The sequence below is a fragment of the Entelurus aequoreus genome, linkage group LG23 (genome assembly GCF_033978785.1).
Source record: "Entelurus aequoreus isolate RoL-2023_Sb linkage group LG23, RoL_Eaeq_v1.1, whole genome shotgun sequence".
In the NCBI taxonomy this organism is placed as follows: Eukaryota; Metazoa; Chordata; class Actinopteri; order Syngnathiformes; family Syngnathidae; genus Entelurus; species Entelurus aequoreus.
In genome coordinates this window covers 2,761,595-2,782,364 of record NC_084753.1, presented here as the reverse complement: position 1 = coordinate 2,782,364, position 20,770 = coordinate 2,761,595, and the positions used below count along the sequence as shown (strand labels likewise).

General features: G+C 38.7%; 1 protein-coding gene across 1 annotated transcript in view; it reads left to right on the top strand.

Annotated features, from left to right (window-relative positions):
• The first annotated feature begins 971 nt into the window (after positions 1-971).
• LOC133640916 (calmodulin-alpha-like) overlaps positions 972-20,770 on the top strand; it is a 50,455-nt gene continuing 30,656 nt past the window's right edge. Inside the window, exons 1-2 of the mRNA XM_062034617.1 lie at positions 972-1,146; positions 19,280-19,310. Coding sequence (XP_061890601.1) covers positions 1,144-1,146; positions 19,280-19,310 — 34 coding nt within the window. The 5' untranslated portion in view covers positions 972-1,143. The remainder of the gene's footprint in view (positions 1,147-19,279; positions 19,311-20,770) is intronic.

The following is a 20,770-nucleotide window of genomic DNA, read 5'->3' as shown; positions in this document are numbered from 1 at the left end:
GAAAGTGAAAGTAAAATGTTGTGACCTCTCTCGGCCACCGTCGTGTCGCCAATACTACTATGGATATTTACTTGGTATCAGATCGATATTATAAACGTACAGTATCGTCCACCCCAAGAAAAAGGCGCATTCTGCTTTATGGCCACTGGGTGTCGCTGCTGAGTTCCCACCGAGGAAGTCCCGACTCCTACAGATGCTACTTGCAAGCAACATGTCAACACGTCCTGCTACACGTTTTGCTTTGTCATTCATATTTTTTTAAATTTCCTTTCCACTTACAAGTACAGAAGACCGCATTGAAAAAAGTGGCTAAAATCATAAGATTAAAAACGAATCATGGGCCTGGCACACAATTATCTGCCCTCAGCTCGTAACAGTGGAAAAATTAGGTTTTATATCCGTCCTGACTATGGTAGAAGATGAGACAATAAAGCACTCACAGCTGAACGCGACATTACTTTTCAAATTCACTAAATTTATGTTTATTATATTCCCCTCAAGCGCCACTGCCTGGTGCAATGCAGGTCCTGTGTAGCCAATCACAGACGTCGACACATGGAGTATAATATTGCGGGTCTAATGTAGCCAATCAGAAACGACTTCACACAACCGACCGTAACGCGCCCCTTCACTCGCCGAATCCTTCCGCGGAAGCAATCTAGTGCTTTTTGCGAGTGCGTCTTTTAGCGGTAATAAAAACTTAATTAGACTTTTAGTGTTTATTTGCGTGGGTTGTGGATGTTTATCCACATTCGTAACGAGGAGTTGTGGCTTTGCACAGTTAACTTTTTTGGCATCGTTAGTTTCCTTCAAAGCAACAGGTAGGTTTGCACACATCATCTTACACCCGTATTTATTAAGTAGTAAATACTATATTTAAATGATGTTTCGTGTTCTTTATTGTAATAATAAAGTGCGTTGGATATGATTTACACACATTTGAGCTGTCAAACTGCTCTAAAGTGAAACCAGGAAGTGAAGTGATGAAGGGCTCGGCGGAGGGATACATGGACAATCCCCCCTTGTGGTAGCGGCAATATACACGGCGTCCCTCCGCCAGTGGAGCTCCATCTAACGGACGAGCACATTCCCGATCCTCGGACTGCTGCCTCCACACACCGACAAGCACACAATCCATCAGACATGGTACGTATTGCCGTTTATTCTTTAATATTTAATTAAAAAAAAAAAACATAACCGAACTTAGCCACTTTTCGCCGAATTTAAGTATAAATGATTAATTTGCGCGGTTAATTCGGAAAGCAAACTCCCGCCAAGCGCATCTGTTTACTCCCGGTTGACAAAATAATGTCGTTTCTCGTGAATTTACATCACGCTTTGTTATATTTGAAGGAATATACCTCGTTTTCGCACAACTGCGCAATTGAATGGTGCATTTGAGAGCCGTACGAGGAAGTAAGTCGCGGGTTTTACTGCTGTTTTTATTTGGACTGCTTTTTAAATAACTACGTGGTGATACTACGGCACTGTTATGATACTACGCGGCCGTAAGTCCCCGTTTTAGGGACACACTGTCGGGACCACTTCAAGACACATGCCGCCGTTGTTCCGTCGAAATGAGCTCCCTGTCACTAGCCGATCGGGTCCACGCATGCGCGAGGATGACGTCGCTTCCTGTTAACTTGGTTTACGGCAGTTATGTTCGTGCACGCCGTCGCTTTTTTGTAACCCTTTATTTCGACAATTTTGTACTAAAGAAGCAAACGTTATTTAAAAACACATCCATCCATCCATTTTGTACCGCTTATTCCCTTCGGGTTGGCGCTAGAGCCTCTCTCAGCTACAACGGGCGGAAGGCGGGGTACACCCTGGACAAGTCGCTACCTCATCGCAGGGCCATACATTTTATTGTTTAAAAATACATGATGTATCTTGAAACCCACTGGATCCGCACAAAAACCTGAACGACAATGGCAAAGAAATCTTTTTTTTTAAAACTACCGTATTTTTCGGACTATAAGTCGCAGTTTTTTTCATAGTTTGGCCGGGGGTGCGACTTAAGTGTGAAATTATTAACACATTACTGTAAAATATCTAATATTATTTAGCTCATTCACGTAAGAGACTAGACGTTTAAGATTTCATCGGATTGAGCGATTAGGAGTGACAGATTGTTTGGTAAACGTATAGCATGTTCTATATGTTATAGTTATTTCAATGACTCTTACCATAATATGTTACGTTAACATACCAGGCACGTTCTCAGTTGGTTATTTATGCGTCATATAACGTACACTTATTCAGCCTGTTCACTATTCTTTATTTATTTTTAAGTTGCCTTTCAAATGTCTATTCTTGGTGTTGGGTTTTATCAAATCAATTTCCCCCAAAAATGCGACTTCTACTCCAGTGCGACTTATCTATGTTTTTTTCCTTCTTTATTATGCATTTTTGGCCGGTGCGACTTATACTCCGAAAAATACGGTACTTTACTTACATCAATTTACTATAGTGACAAATTAAAAGTATACGTTTTGTTAGGCTGCAGATATAGATGTGAGTTAAGTGCCTCGTTTAAAAGAAAAAAATAATTACGCCACAGGACTCAGTGGCGCCCCTGTGTGTCATTATTTGCAATAACAAAATTGAAATTGTGGCGATAATACTTTTTTTTTTTTTTTTAATCTACCCCTTCTTAATTTTTTATATTCTAGTTCCCCTTTACTCATAGGTAAGCTGTTCATTTTATATATGTGTACAGCTCTGGTAATGGGTACATTGGCACCCACCTGCACAAATGTACTTAAAAATGTAACAATCAAAATAAATGACTTTTTTTTTTGTTTACTAGGGCATGCATATATAATATGCATTAGTTTGACCATTTAAAATCAACGATAATAAGAAGGAGATTCTTGGAAATAGCATAAAAATGCCCTAAAAACTTGGAAAGATTACTTTTTGGTGTAACCATCATGAGCGTTCTGTTCAGGTATATTTATTTTATATTTTGATAAATCATCATATTTATGTATTACTAAATTTAAATAGGTATTGATCAATCTTTAAGCTGTGTGTATTTGATGTCAGTTTGCTTTTGACATCTTATTTAGAATTGTAGTGGAAACATTTACAACCTTGTGTTGCGCTCATGATGGCGTAACCAAACTAGATTTAATTTAATTATCTTATTTTGAATATTTATTCCCTTTTTTACATTTAGTACATTTAAATATTCACTTATAAACATTAAATACATTTCAAATATCAATAAAATGCAATTGCCTTCATCTTATAGGGTAATGTTTAGTTACACCAAGTCATGAGCGTAACACTAAGCTTCATCACTTTGACTTGTAATATCTCTAATTCTGGTGGTGTTTTATGCTTTTTTCTTTTTGGAACATGTACTATACATATAATACAATAAAGTCCCTTATAAAATTATGTTTCTAGCAATACTTTAATTTTGCCTTTGAAAGTAACACTCCAATGTCCATTAGTGGAGCTGTACACATATCATAACACAACGTTTAACGTTGTCTAGTTACATACCCGTCAAAGTGAGCTGCCTCGTGTGGACAAAGAGTTGACTTTGTCACTGGAACTACAAGTAATTAGTTAAAAAATACATGTATTTCATAGTGTCTTCAAGCCGTCAACAATGATACTCCACGGTACATATTTGCGGACTTCTTTGGCGTGCCGGACCACAGTTTGGGAATCCCTGATGTAGAAAAGTAGGCGCCGGGAAGTTCACATTGACGCTAAAAATTGTAGACTTTTTCATCACGGTCTAAATATCAATTTCAGTGAAAACAAACAGGAACTACGACAATAAAAGTCGTGCCAGACTACCGAGCAGTACTAGGAGCATTATTTGATGGCTAAATATGCCTGTCAGAATGTGCTAGCGCTGTAGCATATACATATTATAGTAAAGATTATTTACTATTTTGTATCAAAATCAGCGTTTTGAAATTTAATGTAGTACTTGTTGGCTGGGTAGCGTTAATTTAATTTCCGTACTGTAGAGCGCACCAGTATACAAGCCACACCCACTAGATTCTAGAAGAAAAATATATGTTCTATATATTAGCCCCGCTGGACTATAAGACGCACATACCGTATTTTTCGGAGTATAAATCGCTCCGGAGTATTACGTCGCACCGGCCAAAAATGCATAATAAAGAAGGAAAAAAACATATAAGTCTCATTTTTTGGGAAAATGTATTTGATAAAACCCAACACCAAGAATAGACATATGGAAGGCAATTTAAAATAAAGAATAGTGAACAACAGGCTGAATAAGTGTACGTTATATGAGGCAGAAATAACCAACTGAGAACGTGCCTGGTATGTTAACGTAACATATTATGGTAAGAGTCATTCAAATAACTATAACATATAGAACATGCTATACGTTTACCAAACAATCTGTCACTCCTGATCGCTAAATCCCATGAAATCTTATACGTCTAGTCTCTTACGTGAATGAGCTAAAATAATATTATTTGATATTTTACGGTAATGTGTTAATAATTTCACACATAAGTCGCTCCTGAGTATAAGTCGCAACTAACTATGAAAAAAACTGCGATTTATAGTCCGAAAAATACGGTACATGCAAAATTAGCATCAAAGCTAGCATGCTGATGTTAGTAGATGCCAATGATTGTGCCGTGGGACGTTGAAAAGTTAATCCAAGGGCCACACTTGGGGTCCAATCAGTGAAGGTCATGACAATAATAAAGTGCTATAAGAAATATACAATAAATGTACTATATACAGTAAATGTGCTAAAGTATTGGCCGTGATGCAGCTTCATGTTGCAATGCAGCAGAGTCAATGTTGTTGTTGCCTCCCCTTTGAAAAGTTGAAGCCCCTCGTCTGCATCGAGTGTAAACAGCCCCGCCCCCATGGCGGTGCAAGTATTGACCACGCGAAGCCCCGATCTCCTTTCCGCCGCGCTCTTGTTTCCCGATGCATGTTTTGTAACTCTACGGACATCCGATCCGCCGCCGTGAATAATTGACAACACCCGGCGGCCGACACCTCGCCGCGTCCCGTGTGAGTCGGGAGTGGCGCTCGGCCGCCGCGGCCATATGGCGGACCGGCCCTGTCCGCGGGGCGTGGGGAAGCCGGTGTTGTTTACACGCACCGCCGCCACAATGGTGTGTATTGTGGAGGGCGCACAAAGGGAGCGTGTGTGTGGAGCTGCTGAATGGAGTGTGTGTGTGTTTGTGTCACGCCCATCTGCCCCACTGACAGCTGGCCTTTGCGCACTTGGGGCGTTAGAAAAAAGATGATTTTAGGTGTGAAACACGAGCGAACTTCCTCGACCAGCCTGCTGCAGTCCTCTTCGGACCGCAATGCCGTGGCACTGCTGCCATGGCAACAGTGGGTGTGGCTGACCCGCTGTGCCAGCAAAGATCCCCTTCCTCTTTCCTCAACACGGCACATATGTGGAAAGGAAAAAAACGGGAACTGGCCAAAAGAGGAGTTGCCAAAAGGAAAGAAGCGTTTAAAAAAACGAGAAATGGAAGAAACGGGTCTGGTTGTCAGTCTGCCGCCGCAGCACTTGTGAGTCCCTGACAGCTTGGACCTAATCCAAGGGAGGAGATCCAGAGCAGTGACTCACCAGAGCCCACACCCAGTCCACTTAAGGAGACCGTGGGTGGCCTGAGACACAGGAAACTGTCACTACGGTCATTTGGAAACAATCTGACATTTCTGGAAATGAGGAATGATAAATAGTATTAATGATAAGTGGGTAAAACTGTCAGTTAGTATTACCGTTTTAAATTACTGCAGACTACAGAGCTCACTGGTATATAAGCCACACCCACTCAATTTGAGAAGAAAAACACATTTTTCCATATGTTAGCCGCACCGGACTACAGGCCGCAGACATATATGTTGTGAAATGAGTTATTGACACCGAAATATTTTGTAAATGTTTATTCACATACGTGTCTGTAACACGGCAGTAAAACGGCGGATCAAACAAAACAGAAGTCATCGTCATGGACCCACTAGCTGCGGAAGCTATCACTGCAATCCGCTAAACAGACTCTTAACTCCACGGTGACGTTTTGGTGAATTTACTGAGGAAGAATACCATTGTAAGCAATGTTCCCTCTAATTTTTCATGTGTGTGAGCAAACGCAAAAACTCCCTGAGCATTCAGTGGAGCCCATGTGAGCAACATCAGACGTGCACACTGTGGCTACACCAGCAGCACACCTGTCCCAAACCTGACTAAATAACAAGTTCAATCTCCATCCATCCATTTTCTACCGCTTGTCCTTTTCGGGGTAGCGGGGGGTGCTGGAGCCTATCTCAGCTGCATTCGGGCGGAAGGCGGTGTACACCCTGGACAAGTCCCCTCCTCTCGCAGGGCCCACACAGATAGACAGACAACATTCTCTTATTATTATAATCAAATGACAGCAGTCATTTCCATGAGGTTATTTTCTAATATAAGTGTTTAGGCCCACTTACAATGACAATAACAACAAATATTGTTTTTCATGAACTGTGTACTTGTATTGTTTGTCTGGGTGGAAGTTCTGCTTTGGAAATAATGTGTACCCCTTTCAGACATTGCATTTAGTTCCCATTAAAACATTCACATGTTGCACAATGAGATGTAAGCAGGAGATCATGTGTACATTCCTGAAACTTCCTGTTTGTAAAAAATATATTTTTATTAGTATTTATTTAATATACTAACAGCATTTCATGATTAATATTGATCAATTAAGATTCCTAATAAATGACACTAGAATAAGCACACATTTGATTGGTAAATCATAGTGTAACGACCTGGAATGACACTTTATGTGTGGTGTTGGAGTTGTCTGACTTTTTGTGTGGCTGTAAACGCATCACTGGCTAAGTGCCATATGTGCATGTGTTGGTGCAAGTGAGAAAGCTGCTGTTGATATAACAAAGTTGCTTTTGGTCTGGTTTGTACTGCAGAAAATGACCAGTTTGCCAGATATCATTTTTTTTACTAATGTTTTTGTGATGTGTTTATGGCCGACAATAAAGAGTTTTGCTCAGTAAAGTGATCGATGGAATTCATGTCCTCAAAGCGTATCGGCAGACGTTACAATATTTGAACAATGATGACGAAAACGGTTTTCTCTGTCGTGTCCGTGTGTCGAAAATTATGCGCTTATTTTTTTATTAGATTTTGTGCGTGGCATAGATTTGTCATGCGCAGAGGACGCTTGAGCAGTGCGCAATTGCACAGGCGCGCACCTTAGAGGAAACGTTGATTGTAAGTTAATAACACTAACAGACACTCGTAAACGTCTTAGCATATTAGCTAATGCCAACGGCGCAAGCTTCATTACATTACGATAGCGCATACAAATATGCATGAAGACACTCGTACAGACATCACACATGGGACGGTTTAGTAAATATGAATTGTTTTACTTATATTACAAACGTGGCTTGGAGTGATGAAAGCAAAAACCATATGAGTAGAAACGCTATGGACGGCTTTACTTCCAGTTTAAGGCAGAAAGTACATTTTCAACCCGCAACATCTGCCAAAATATGGGGCCAAAGCACAAACAACAACACCATTTTAGTGTTTCTGCTCGTGTTTAATGAAAACTATTTTGGCCGTTAGTGAAGAAAAAAATCCATAAATTAACCGCACCGTTTTATAAAAGTGCATGGGTACCGTTCATATTTGAACCGATACAGTACCAATTCCCAAAACCTGGAAGTCAATACCGGTATTTAATTTTCAGTACTTTTGTCTGTTTTAAAAAACATTAATTGATTTTGATAACGAGGCGTGTGAATCGATCCGATTACTTGGGTGACTATTTGATTCAGAGTCGATTCTCCATTAAATCCAATTCTCGCAATGTATTATTTAGTATAATTATTTTAAGGAAGCTTTTTCCAAACAGGTTACAGTTTAGAAAAGCTCGTAGTTGCATGGAGATGGTCTAAACCCTCCCACACCCCAGATTTTCGAAAATTATGAATCGATTCAAAATCGGGATGGATAGGAATCATGGTTCGGATAGGAATACTTTTTTTTTGGTGCACCAAATTATTTTAATGGCTTTTTTATTTAATTTCTGAGTGTCATTGGCAGGTATGACAATAATTTGCAGTTGCAAGCCCAAAATGTTAGTTGGCAGTAGTGTATAGCTTATGGTTTGTTGGTCAATTCAGTCTTTGCTGTCTGTTGCGCCCTAAAAAGTGTTACAACTGTAAGTATTGTACTCATTACGCAGCAGAATCTTAGTTTTAGTTTTCATTAATACATCTAGTTCAGGTTCAATGTGCACAGTTGAATATCTGAGTTTCTCACACAGTAATGTGTTTATAGGAGTTTCGATTAGGGTATGTCGTTTCATTATGGGGAGAGACGTTAATGTCTCTCGTTTTCATGTTAGCATTTTTTTTAAAATAGCGAGCAAACTAATGCTGCGTTTTTTTGGGGGTAATTTTGAGCTCGATAATAATGATTGATAACCATGAAATGAAATATTTACATTGTAACATCCTTACTCAGTGTTTCCCATAAACTGCCAAGATACCTGTGGCGGTGGGGGCGTGGCTATGGGCGTGGTCACCATGACATCTTTAAGTAATTTGCATAAATTAATATATGATTTTCTCTAAAAAGGCTCAAAAAATGTATACTTACTAATTAATAATAACAGTTTTGTTTTAAACGTCCGTCCATCCATCCATCCATTTTACAATATAATTACAACACTTTATGTACATATTTATATACAGATTTGAACAATAAGTTATTCACTGAAATATATTTATTAGTTGTGGTTCTTACAAAAAATATATCTTATAAAATATAAAAGCTAAAATGTCTCTTAAAGCTCTGCCCTTTTAATTAGTGCATACTAAATAATTTAACTTTAGCCTACTACTACAACCATATTATTTACCAGCAACATAAAGTGAAACAGAGGCAGAGGTGTCCTGCCACAGTCAGTAACAAATAAACAGAAAACAGTAGTGGTCAAATAAAATAAGGCAACAAGAGAAGTATCCTACACTTCTCTTTTGTAAAGTAAATCTGAACAGCCTATATGGGCATCTACATCAACTATATGATTTGCCTGAGAAGCTGGACAGGACAAAAAATTGTTTTTTTTTTTTTTAAAATGTATTTATTTGTGGCGGACGTAATTCTTTCGTGGCGGGCCGCCACAAATAAATGAATGTGTGGGAAACACTGCTTACTGGATTAAAAAAATACATTAAAATTGATTGTGTGTAACATCACCATGGGCAGTTAAACATCCAATAGAATAATTTGTTGTGTTTTTATTAGACAGTGTGAATATCTTCAGATCAGTAAAACTTGGATTAGGATTTATTTTCATGACACGCGCATAAAAGAACACACAGTAACAAAATCTGGTTTAACATCGAATCCTGAAGTGCATTAAGATGAGTGTTTTGTTGTTGTTTTTTTGCATTTATTTATGATGTCGACAGTCGTCAAAGAATAGTACGATGATACAAAGTGTAATAATGATGATCGTAGACATGAAATGAACCTTTGTGTAGGAAAGTAGTCTGCTTCTCATAAGGTTAAAATCGTCAAATTTTTTACAAAATAATATAATTTACATGATAATAGTCCGTACATAGTAATCTGCCCTCTGCACATTTATATCGTCAAAGTTAATGGTGAGTACCGAATTATTTTGTAACTTAAGACAAAAATCAGAATGTATTGGGGATATGCCGATCGATCTGCCACTGATCAGTATCGGGACAATTATCATGAAAAAGTATTTGATCGCCATTGCCGATTAACGCCGATCCTGGCTGACATTATTTTTTTGTCCCACGGTCGACAAGCTAGCAGCTTAATATGTGTGGATAAACTCCTCGAACTAAGTAAACAATCACCTCCACTACAGAAAATAAACTGTATTTCTTAGTATCTTAAGTGTCATTTCTAAGTATTCTGATCACTAAAGCAAGAGCAAGCATGCTAGCTAAACAAGCTTAAAGCATCAGAATAGTGCTTAGTAAAGGTAAAAAAAAGTGTAGACGTTACAGCAGAAAGTAAGCAGTTACTAACAGGTAATGAACACAAAGTAAGAGTTATAAAGAGGATACTGATGATGTGTCAGCGTTGTCACAGTCAGAAGTACCTGACATGGATCGATCCATTAATTGGTGGTGTCGACACCTACGGTCATGTCAGAATGTAGTTGATACTCCAGTGATTAGGTCAATATTTTTATTTTCTCAAAATCTTTGTTTTTGTTGATGTTTGCAAATTCAGGGAATCATTCCTTGGACACAGGAGGACTTTGAGGGCAAAAACCAAAAGATTTAAACACGTAGAATATAGTAGTTTTTACTTTAGTTTAGTTACTGTGTACTAGTGACTTTGATTTGATCAAAATATTGTGTAATGCAAGATAAATAACTAGTTTAAATAGTATTGTGTTGATCTTTTTAAACTTGCCACAAATACATTGGACATTTACAGTTAGTCCATGCTATCGGTATTGGTATCAGCCGATTTCACTCATGGATGACGGAAATCGGCAGCATAAATGTCTGATCGGAACATCCTTAAAATGGTTAACTTGTAAATCTGTAATGCGAATCACGTGACCTTACAGCTTTTATCATTAATACTAAGACTATGTTCTCTCTTCAGGTCAATTCAGATTTTTTTCCCCCCATATCAAGGACCTCAAAGATTCTCTTTATGTGTGGGTATCTGATTTATTCATGTCAATAAGAACGGTACAATTACATTTTTTTTCAAATCTGACCCATGCCTCTTTCGTGTGTGGATATGAATCAGATCGATGCAACTGCAGTCTGAAGGTTCTGCAGTAATGCAAACAAGTAAAAAGATCGGATTAAATAAAATCAAATCTAAATTGGGCATAATACTCTCCATAGTGAACATAGTCTAAGAGCTTGTGCTTTGCAATGTTACGAATAATTTCATAGTATGACGTAAAAATGTCTATCGTACGATATAATAATGTTATTTGTTACGTAATTTTAAGGTGTGGGCTGTGGCTAATGTAACTGGAGCTGCTTTGCGGGAGCATTTTTATGTCATTTGAAATAACTTGAGGGCGAGAACATGGATGTCAACAATGTAGCTTAGACGAAAAGCACAATGGAAGCTAAACCAACAAAACCCCAAAGAGGAATTGGTGCCAAAAAGATGATTGATGAAAATAGTCAGACATGGACCAAACAACGGTACGATATTTTACGGACAATAGAACGCACTTGTATATGAGCCGAACCCACCAAATTTTAGAAGAAAAACATATTTTTCCATATATTAGCCGTACCCGACTATAAGCCGCAGATATATAGGTTGTGAAATGAGTTATTTACACAGAAATATTTTGTAAATGTTTATTTACCTTAGTTGTTTCCAAACGGTGTCTGTAACAGGGCAGTAAAACGGCTGATCAAACAAAACAGAAGTCATCGTCATGAACCCACTAGAAGCGCAAGCTAGCTCTCAATCTGCTAAACAGACTCAATAACGCCACGGTGAAGTTTTGGTGAATTTACTGAGGAATTTGTAAAACCGAAACAATACAAAAAGAATGCCGTTGTAAGTTAATATTACTCACACAGACACTTGTAAGCGTGTTGGCTCATGCTAGCTTCATTACATTATAATAGCACATACAAACATGCATGGAAGCACTCATGCAGACATCACACATGGGACAGTTTAGTACAGGGGATTCAAACTCACTTTAGCTCAGGGGCAGAATGGAGCAGAATCTATTCCCAGGCGGGCCGAACTAGTAAAATCATGACATTAAAACTTAAAAATAAACTTCACATTGTTTTTTGTCTTACTTTGGCCAAAAATAGAACAAGCACATTCTGAAAATGTGCATATTACAAATAATCATCTTGGCAAAACACTTCAAGTTAGTAGAACATTTTGAGGAATAAATTGGTGCAGTTTCAAAAACACCATGAAGTACACAATTGACTTAGACTGTCTCGTTTTTTTTAAGCCATCAAACTTTAAGCACTTCCTGTTTATGATTCACCATTTAAAACGCTTGGAAAAGCAATCGAGTGTTTCTTTAAACCGTCGCATTGGTGAAATCCGCAACTGCTACAACACATTAATTTATTACCATTCAAATATTACACTTATCAAAATGACACCATAGCCGGAAACAAGGTAACATAACTACAAACTTTAACAATGTGAGTAGATTTAAGCATAAAATAAAACACACACAACAAATGTAGTAACACACATTTTTACAATGGAGTTCAGGGTGTGCATCGTGCATTCAACTAATTGCAAGTGCTGCATAGAACTCTTAACTACAAAGATGATGGTCAAGTTGACTCAAGTCTTTGCATCTTACCGTTTCGTTATTTTAGCCGTTAAGTGGATACTTTACAATGAAAGAATGTATTGTGCGTCGATACTGCCGCCAGCCACAACAGGAGCAGCTGATTGCTTGCACCTGCGCTGACTGGAGTAGCGGCAGCCAATCCATCTGACACGTCATTTCTAAACAGTGTCGTGGGTTAGACTTGAATTGCTATTGCGACATCCAGTGGACACATTTAGAACAGCAGTTTCTTTCTTTAAAAAAAACAAATGCAGCTCATTTTACGTTTTACACCCCTGGTTTATGGTATGTAAGAATTGTTTTAGATATATTGTAAAACTTACAAACGTTGCTAAAAGTTATGAACGAAAAATTATGAACGTTTGTACTTCCAGTTTAAGGCATTAATTAGAACAAAGTACATTTTCAACCCGCAACACCTCCATAAGATGGCGCAAACTTTAATACAAAATTGTAGCGTAATGAAAACTATTGAGCGCAAAACATTATGGCCGTTGAAGAAAAATACATAAATTAGCCGCATTGTTTTATAAGCTTTAGGGTTCAAAGCTTCAGGAATTTACAGTAATCTACAAAACATGTCACGAGCGACTTGAACACGTCTTATTTTTGCATCTCTTGAAGACACGACATGAGGAACAGTACGCAGGCAGCGTTAAAAAGTATATCGCACAGCAGTACTGAAAGCAACAAAGACGTGGCAGAAACACAAAGAAAATGAGCCAGCACGTTTAAGACATTGGGACTCTTGACATTTCCTTTTGGAGGCAGGAAGGAAGAAGAAAAGCGAGCCCCGTTGTTTGCCAGAGACGTTATTGAATCATGTCCGCTAATCGTATGAGTGCTGCTGGGGTTATTCACCATTCCCCAGCCGGGCTTTATCGATTCATCCGGCGTTCGCTGCTCAAGTCATGAGGCATTTTGTTTTTCTGCATAGCTGAGCTGAAAAGTCATCTTGTCACGTGGATAGAAGAAGTCGATCTCTTCATTATTTGAGACGAACTAATTCTGCTGTTGTAGCCCATTTGTTTTGTCAGGAACACAATTACGACCATGACTATGGGTTGAAACAATAACCTGCTCCTTTGGGACATTGGTTAGTTCTCTCAAGGCTCTGAAATACTGGACTTATTCCGCAAGATTTAAAAGTGGCATTGCGGACGGTATTGATGATTTCTCGGGCCGCAGCTAAGAAAGGGTACCGATTCCGTTACTTTTATTGGCACCGACCCAATCCCGCCGGTCCTACCAAGGACCGATCCGCGTAAAATTAACTTTGGAGTCGGTGCAGAAGACTGACAATGTGTTTGATAGGTTTTGTACCACGCCTCCAGCTTTTTAGCTTAACTTCGTACAAAGATCGGAAAAGGAGGACTCAAGTAACAAGAAGCATGAAATTGTCTGAAATGACTCAAAAGTTTGACGAAATTACAAAAATGATCAATTCAAGGACTCAAGTAACAAGAAGCATGAAATTGTCTGAAATGACTCAAAAGTTGGACGAAATTACAAAATGATCAATTCAGTTCGAGCATTTCATAGAATTTTGTACAAAGTAACATATAATTGTGCATGATACATATCGGATTGATATGAATAATTACAGATAAATCCAATAACGAGGAATGGATGCCGAATCCCAGTGGCACCTACCAAAATCCAACGGTCCCATGTTACAGTACCTAGTTTGCGCGTGACGTCACGCCCGGTTGCTATTTACACTTGGCGGTCACTCCAGAAGCACCGAGAGCGGACTCAGCCAAACTAACCCTGAAATAATGTTGCAAATTCCAATGCCAACAAAGAAATTGACTCAAAACACGCTACAACTTTTCCAAAAAATGCTCGCTTTATGCTAATATACATTGACTTTGCTATTGACATGCTGACGATTAGCATTAGTGATTTTACATGGCGACTTCCAACACCTCCAAATTTGTTCATAAAAACTACAAGTAAGACGTACGTTACAATCAAACAGCTGCTGCGTGAAAAGAACAATACTTACAGTATTAACACTTTTTAGGGCGCAACACAAACACCATGAAATAGTTAAAATAAACATTGCTCTGCTTGCCATGATCTTCATTATTTTTTCCCCCAAATAAATGTCACATCAACATTAAAATTGCCCTTTTATTATTCTTAGTATTACGTTTTAATTTGAATTCATTGTAAAACTGCGATTGATGACCGCACTTTGAACAACGAACCGGTGATACTGAACGTTAACTGGAAAAGCTGGCTAGCTACCTTAAATGCTAACGACATACCACAATCTAAACTTGTATAAACATTACTGTCTGAGCAACTAAGATATCAATATTTATAGGGGTGCAGGATAAATATGACGAATTATGACCCCATACCAATAAATCCGCTAACATTACAAAATAGTGCCGATAAAAGCAACGCTCAAACGAGGCCAGATTGCTGGGGGTCGGCAACCTAAAATGTTGAAGGAGCCATATTGGACCAAATATATTTTTAAAAATCTGTCTGAAGACGCAAAAACTTAAAAGCCTTCTATAAGTCTTATAATGAAGGCGACACATTATATAAGTGTCCATATTAGCCTACTATCAAAATGACTATGAGTCGCAGGCTGACACAAATCTTTGTTGACAGAAATGTTGAAATGTAATATTTATTCCACACATTTTTACAACATTGGAAAACATTAGTAAAAGGCTTCTCAGAGGGTGAGATAACTCCTGGAAATGACTTGGCTTAGAATGGCTAAAGGAATACATGCAATATGTACATACAGCTAGCCAAAATAGCATGTTAGCATCGATTAGCTTGCAGTCACGCAGTGACCAAAAATGCCTGATTAGCACTACACACAAGTCAATAACATCAACATCGCTCACCTTTGTGCATTCACGCACAGCGTAAAACATTTGGTGGACAAAATGACACAAAGGAGTGGTATAAAACATGTCTTTCTGTGTACTTGTAAACAAGCTACAGTGAGTTCAAGGACCGCCAAAACTAGTAGGACAAAACGGCGCCCGCCAAATACTCTGATCAGTGAAGTATGTTTAACATAAACAGTGGAATTTGTAACCATTAGGAAGGTTTGTGTCATGTTTGTCCTCCTAAAGAAACCATATTAAAACAAAAAAAAATATTTTTCTATTTTCATACATTTTTTAAAAAGCTCCAAAGACTTAGGGTGAGCAAATCAAGCGCTCCTTTTCTTCCCCTGAGCTCACTGTAAACAAACATGGCGTTGATCGTGTGGGACCTCTTCATTGTTCTGTGTGGTATTTGCTTCAAATGATCCCCAAATCAAGCATCAACACATCAAACCTTATCAGCCAGCTGAAACCCCAGTATCGTTACAACACTTCTTTCACAAAAGCTGCCCCAAAGAAAGGTGTGCACAAACTGCAGTTATATCTGAATGTAAGAAATAAAATATATAAAGTTATCACGTAACAGTATTTATTTTGGTTTTGTTATCGTGCATCGTTAGTTATTTCTTTGGCCTTTCAGCTCGGCTTCAGTCTCCACAGATTGAAATGACTGGCAAGATACACAAAAAAAAGAGCCCCAAACACGGTTGTTTTTCCGCCACTCTGGGACTCAGCGATGACCTCAATGCGCGGCTATATCCGGAGCTAATTTGCAGGTGCAAACATTTAAGTGCGCCGATCGGCTGTGGGAATTGGCTGGGAGGCAGAACTGGCAAATGTGACTAATTCACTGGAACCATGGGAATGGAACCTTTTTGGTGTTTAGGAAGAATGCTACTCTCTAATGGGTGTTTTGTTTTTTTGTTGGTGTGTTTTCTATTTAGTGCAGGGGTGTCCGCAGCACATTTGAAAAATAATAACAAATAAAAGAGCAGACATGTGTAATGTAACGAAAAATTGTGGCGATTTTGAAACTAATAACACAGTTGCCATACAGGCTGTTTTGTATTTTAAAACTGCCATAATTCATTAAAATCAATGTTGGTATGAATTATTCACCTATTCAAGGCTCCAAATATGTCATAATAAATATTCCACTTTAAAAAATAATTGGTGAAAATATTGTATATTTTGTGTTTTCCGTATAAACAAAGGTTTTATTTGACAGCAAAGAAAACGTTAAAAAAAAATAGACATACAATCACATACAGTACATAAACCAAACAAAATACAGTATAAAAGGCATTATCACATAATATTAAAAACAGTGCTTGTGCATATTCAGTAAAAAGCAGCAATAATAAATAAATAATAGTAAAAAATAAAAATATAAATAAAGTTATGTTTAAATAAATATGTTGTTTTTTTTATTGCTGCTTTTATTTATTAGATGCTTTTTACTGAATATGCACAAGCACTGTTTTTAATATTATATGATAATGCCTTTTTCATAATATTAAAAACAGTGCTTGTGCATATTCAGTAAAAAGCATCTTAACAAATAAATAAAAGCAGCAATAATAAAAAAATATATATACACATTCTATAAAAGGCACAGATACCAAGTGTTTCCATATATACGATTGGTACCTAACAGAACTACACCTATGATTGGTTATCTGTATAATAATAGATCTGAAGTTGATCTAGAGATGTAAGCGTTGAAAGTGAAAATAATATATATTGATGTATGCATTATTTGTAACACTTAAGAGTGGGACCCTTTTGGATCGGCAAGACCTTAAGTGCTATCTTTTTTTTTTTTTTTACGGTCATTGCTCAAAAAACTATCAACCAAAAGCAATTTTGTTATATAGTATTTACTTATTTAGGGCTCCAATTACTTCACGTCAAATATTCCACTAAATGGGCAGAAAAATGTAGGTCAACGGATAGATCTGAAGTTGACCTATGGATATTTATGTTTTGGATGTAAAAAATACATTAATATAAGACTTATTTTTAACACTTAAATGACTGAGACCCTTTAGGGTTCCTGGGATCATTAACGTTCACCAAATCAAAAGTACACCCGGGAGGTTTCATTTTTAGGTGGGAAAAGTTTGGATACCCTCGATTTAGTGAATTATCAACCCTTCCTTATTTTATCAACTCTTCCTTATTGGTCCCTGATGGTGGAAAGATAGATAAATTACTGTATTTTCCGGATTAAAGAGTGCATCGTTATATAAGCACAATTTTAGCTCGGGGGAGGGGGATATTTTTCCATATATTAGCCACACCGGACTGTAAGCCGCAGATACCGTAATTTCCGGACTATAAGCCGCACCTGACTATAAGCCGCACCAGCTAAATTTAGGGGAAAATACCGATTGCTCCATACATAAGCCGCACCCGACTATAAGCCGCAGGGTTTTGATGTGTAATTACCGTAGTATATAGGGGTTCCTGCTACCACGGAGGGGATTGTCGGGACAGAGATGACTGTTTGGGAACGCAAAGCGTCCCATTTATTAACAATAAATCTTTCAATCATTCAATCAAACTTTCACATCTTTGACATGGCGAACAGGATTCGTGCAGAGTACAAATAATACAACGGTGCAAAGTAATACAAAGTGCTCGCCTGTACGTTATCAAAATAACCAGCCTACCGGTATATGAAAAGTCAGTCTTTAATCATTGTGTCATCGTCTTCCTCCTGCGTACTAAAACCACCGAAATCCTCTTCGTCGGTGTCGGAGAAGAACAGGCCGTAAATAAGCCGCACCGTTGTATAAGCCGCAGGGACCAGAACGAGGGGAAAAAGTAGCGGCTTATAGTCCGGAAATTACGGTATATACGTTGTGAGATTAGTTATTTACTCAGAAATATTTAGTAAATATTTATTTACATACCTGTTTCCAAACAGTGTCTGTAACACGGCAGTAAAACGGCTGATGAAACAAAACCGAAGTCATCGTCATGGACCCACTAGCTGCGCAAGCTAGCTCTCCAATCAGCTAAACAGACTCAATAACTCCACGTTGACGTTTGGTGAATTTACTGAGGGATATGTGAAACTGACACAATACAAAAAGAAGGCCATTGTGAGTTAATAATACTAACACAGACACCAAATGTGTTAGCATATTAGCTAATGCTAACGACGCTCGCTTGATTACAATACAATAGCAAGTACAAATATGCATGAAAACACTCCTACAGACAGTTTAGTAAGTATGAATCGTTTTAGTTATATTGTATAACTTACAAACGTTGCTTGGAGCGATGAATGAAGAATCCATAAGTGTAGAAACGCTATGGACGGCTAGAAGACGGTACTTCCGGTTGAAAGCTCTAAACAGAAGTACACTGCAGCACCTGCAGTAAGTTAACTCGTCCAAAGGCTGGCGTCACAGCACAAACAATAACATACCTTTTCAGTCTTTTTGCCTGTTTTAAATTAAAAAAAAACTATTTGCATCAGTGAAGAAAAATCCACAAATTAGCTGCACTGTTTTGTAAGCCGCAGGATTTAAAGCGTAGGAAAAAAGTAGCGGTTTATAATCCGTAATTTACGGTATGTCCTCAAACATCTGTCTGCGTGCTGCTCTTTCCGGACAATATTTATTGTCAGATGAATACGTCGCTCAAAGAATATTCTTCAAGGCGGTGGCAACATGTGATCAGTGAGAATGATCTTAGCAATCAAGGAGCGACTGGGAATGAGACTCACTGTGTCATTAAAGTGCGATACGGATCACATCGGTTTAACACAGCCTGATCATGCTTTGCTAAGAAAACCCCAGAAAGGAAATGATCGATTGGGACTGGTCTGCAGCAGCTAATTTGGAATAAATCTTAGTCCTTGCTGTGTCAGTCCGAGGCCAACACGGCCCTGAACACGGGCGCCAGTGTTGCACCGCGGGCTGGGGGGAGGGTGGGTGTGGATGTGGAATGTGATGAGCAGTACGTTTGGGGTTTGGGGAAAATGTGCGTGCTGAGTAACTTGTTTGTTCGCCACCCGCTCACCCCGCCCTTCTCTCTCTCCATCCACAGGCCGACCAACTAACAGAAGAGCAGATCGCAGGTATGAACGTTTTTTTACTCAATGAAACTTTTCAGTCACAGCCGTTATGCAACACGGCTCAGTAACATGGAATGCAGGGGGGCGGAGGGGGGCTTTTTTTTCCTACTCCGTTGGGAGCGCATCAGCTCTCTGCAAAATGATCAGGGATTAAAGGGAAACTTCGGTTTTTTTCAACCTGGGCCCTGTTTTCATAATTTTTTCTGTATATGTGAGTGCTGGATAAAACATTTTTTGAGGTCGCGCCAGTATTGAGCAGGGCAGGCAGCCTCCAGCCCAGCTAACGCTCGTACACAGGGCAAATGGCTCTCGTCAAAATTCGGCCTATAAACATGCATTTTTTTCACACTGACAGGCTCAGATAGTTACAATGAGTGTCCGACAACATACTAGAAAGGAGAAATTAACGTATGTCTCTACCTTTAGCTGGAGATCGCTGTATGTTGTGAGCTGTGTCCAAATCTCACCACGCTACAAATCTCGTTCCGAAATCTCGCGATAACTCGCGACAAAACACCGGTGGAAAAACAGTTACCTGACTGAGGTGAAGAGAGATGACTGAAGTGATTTTCTGTTGGATTACCGAAGACTGTTATTTTAGTTTTATAGAAAAGTTTGTTTGTTTGTCTGTCATGGCTGAATTTTTGCCTGATGTGGACGATTTGATTTGTCGCGAGTTATCGCGAGATTTCGGAACGAGATTTGTAGCGTGGTGAGATTTGGACACAGCTCACAACATACAGCGATCTCCAGCTAAAGGTAGAGACATACGTTAATTTCTCCTTTCTAGTATGTTGTCGGACACTCATTGTAACTATCTGAGCCTGTCAGTGTGAAAAAAATGCATGTTTATAGGCCGAATTTTGACGAGAGCCATTTGCCCTGTGTACGAGCGTTAGCTGGGCTGGAGGCTGCCTGCCCTGCTCAATACTGGCGCGACCTCAAAAAATGTTTTATCCAGCACTCACATATACAGAAAAAATTATGAAAACAGGGCCCAGGTTGAAAAAAACCGAAGTTTCCCTTTAAGTAGAAGTATTCACAGGAGCCAGGACTAAGACCCATTAGGGCTGGGCGATACGGCTGAAAACGCTATCACAATATAAGTGTTTTATATCGATGATTATTGATTTTTGGGAGAAATGTATATGAAATGTTAACATTTTTATTTGGAATGGAAATGTCTACACAAGCATGGAAAACACTCAAACAATGTAAACAACATTCTAAAACCACATGGAACATTTACCAATCAGGTATCCCGCTGGTCTTTTAAAAGAAACTAAGGCCTTATAATGGCGTTAAAAAGCCTTCAATTTGATGTCAAAAGACGTTATAAAAATGTAGTGTGTTGAAATCTCACATGCTATTAGCTAATCACAAGTCGGCGGTTAAAGGCAGGCAGGAGTGAACCGGGCCAATTTTCTTTGGCATGACCAACAAAGTCGCCACCACAACTGGCA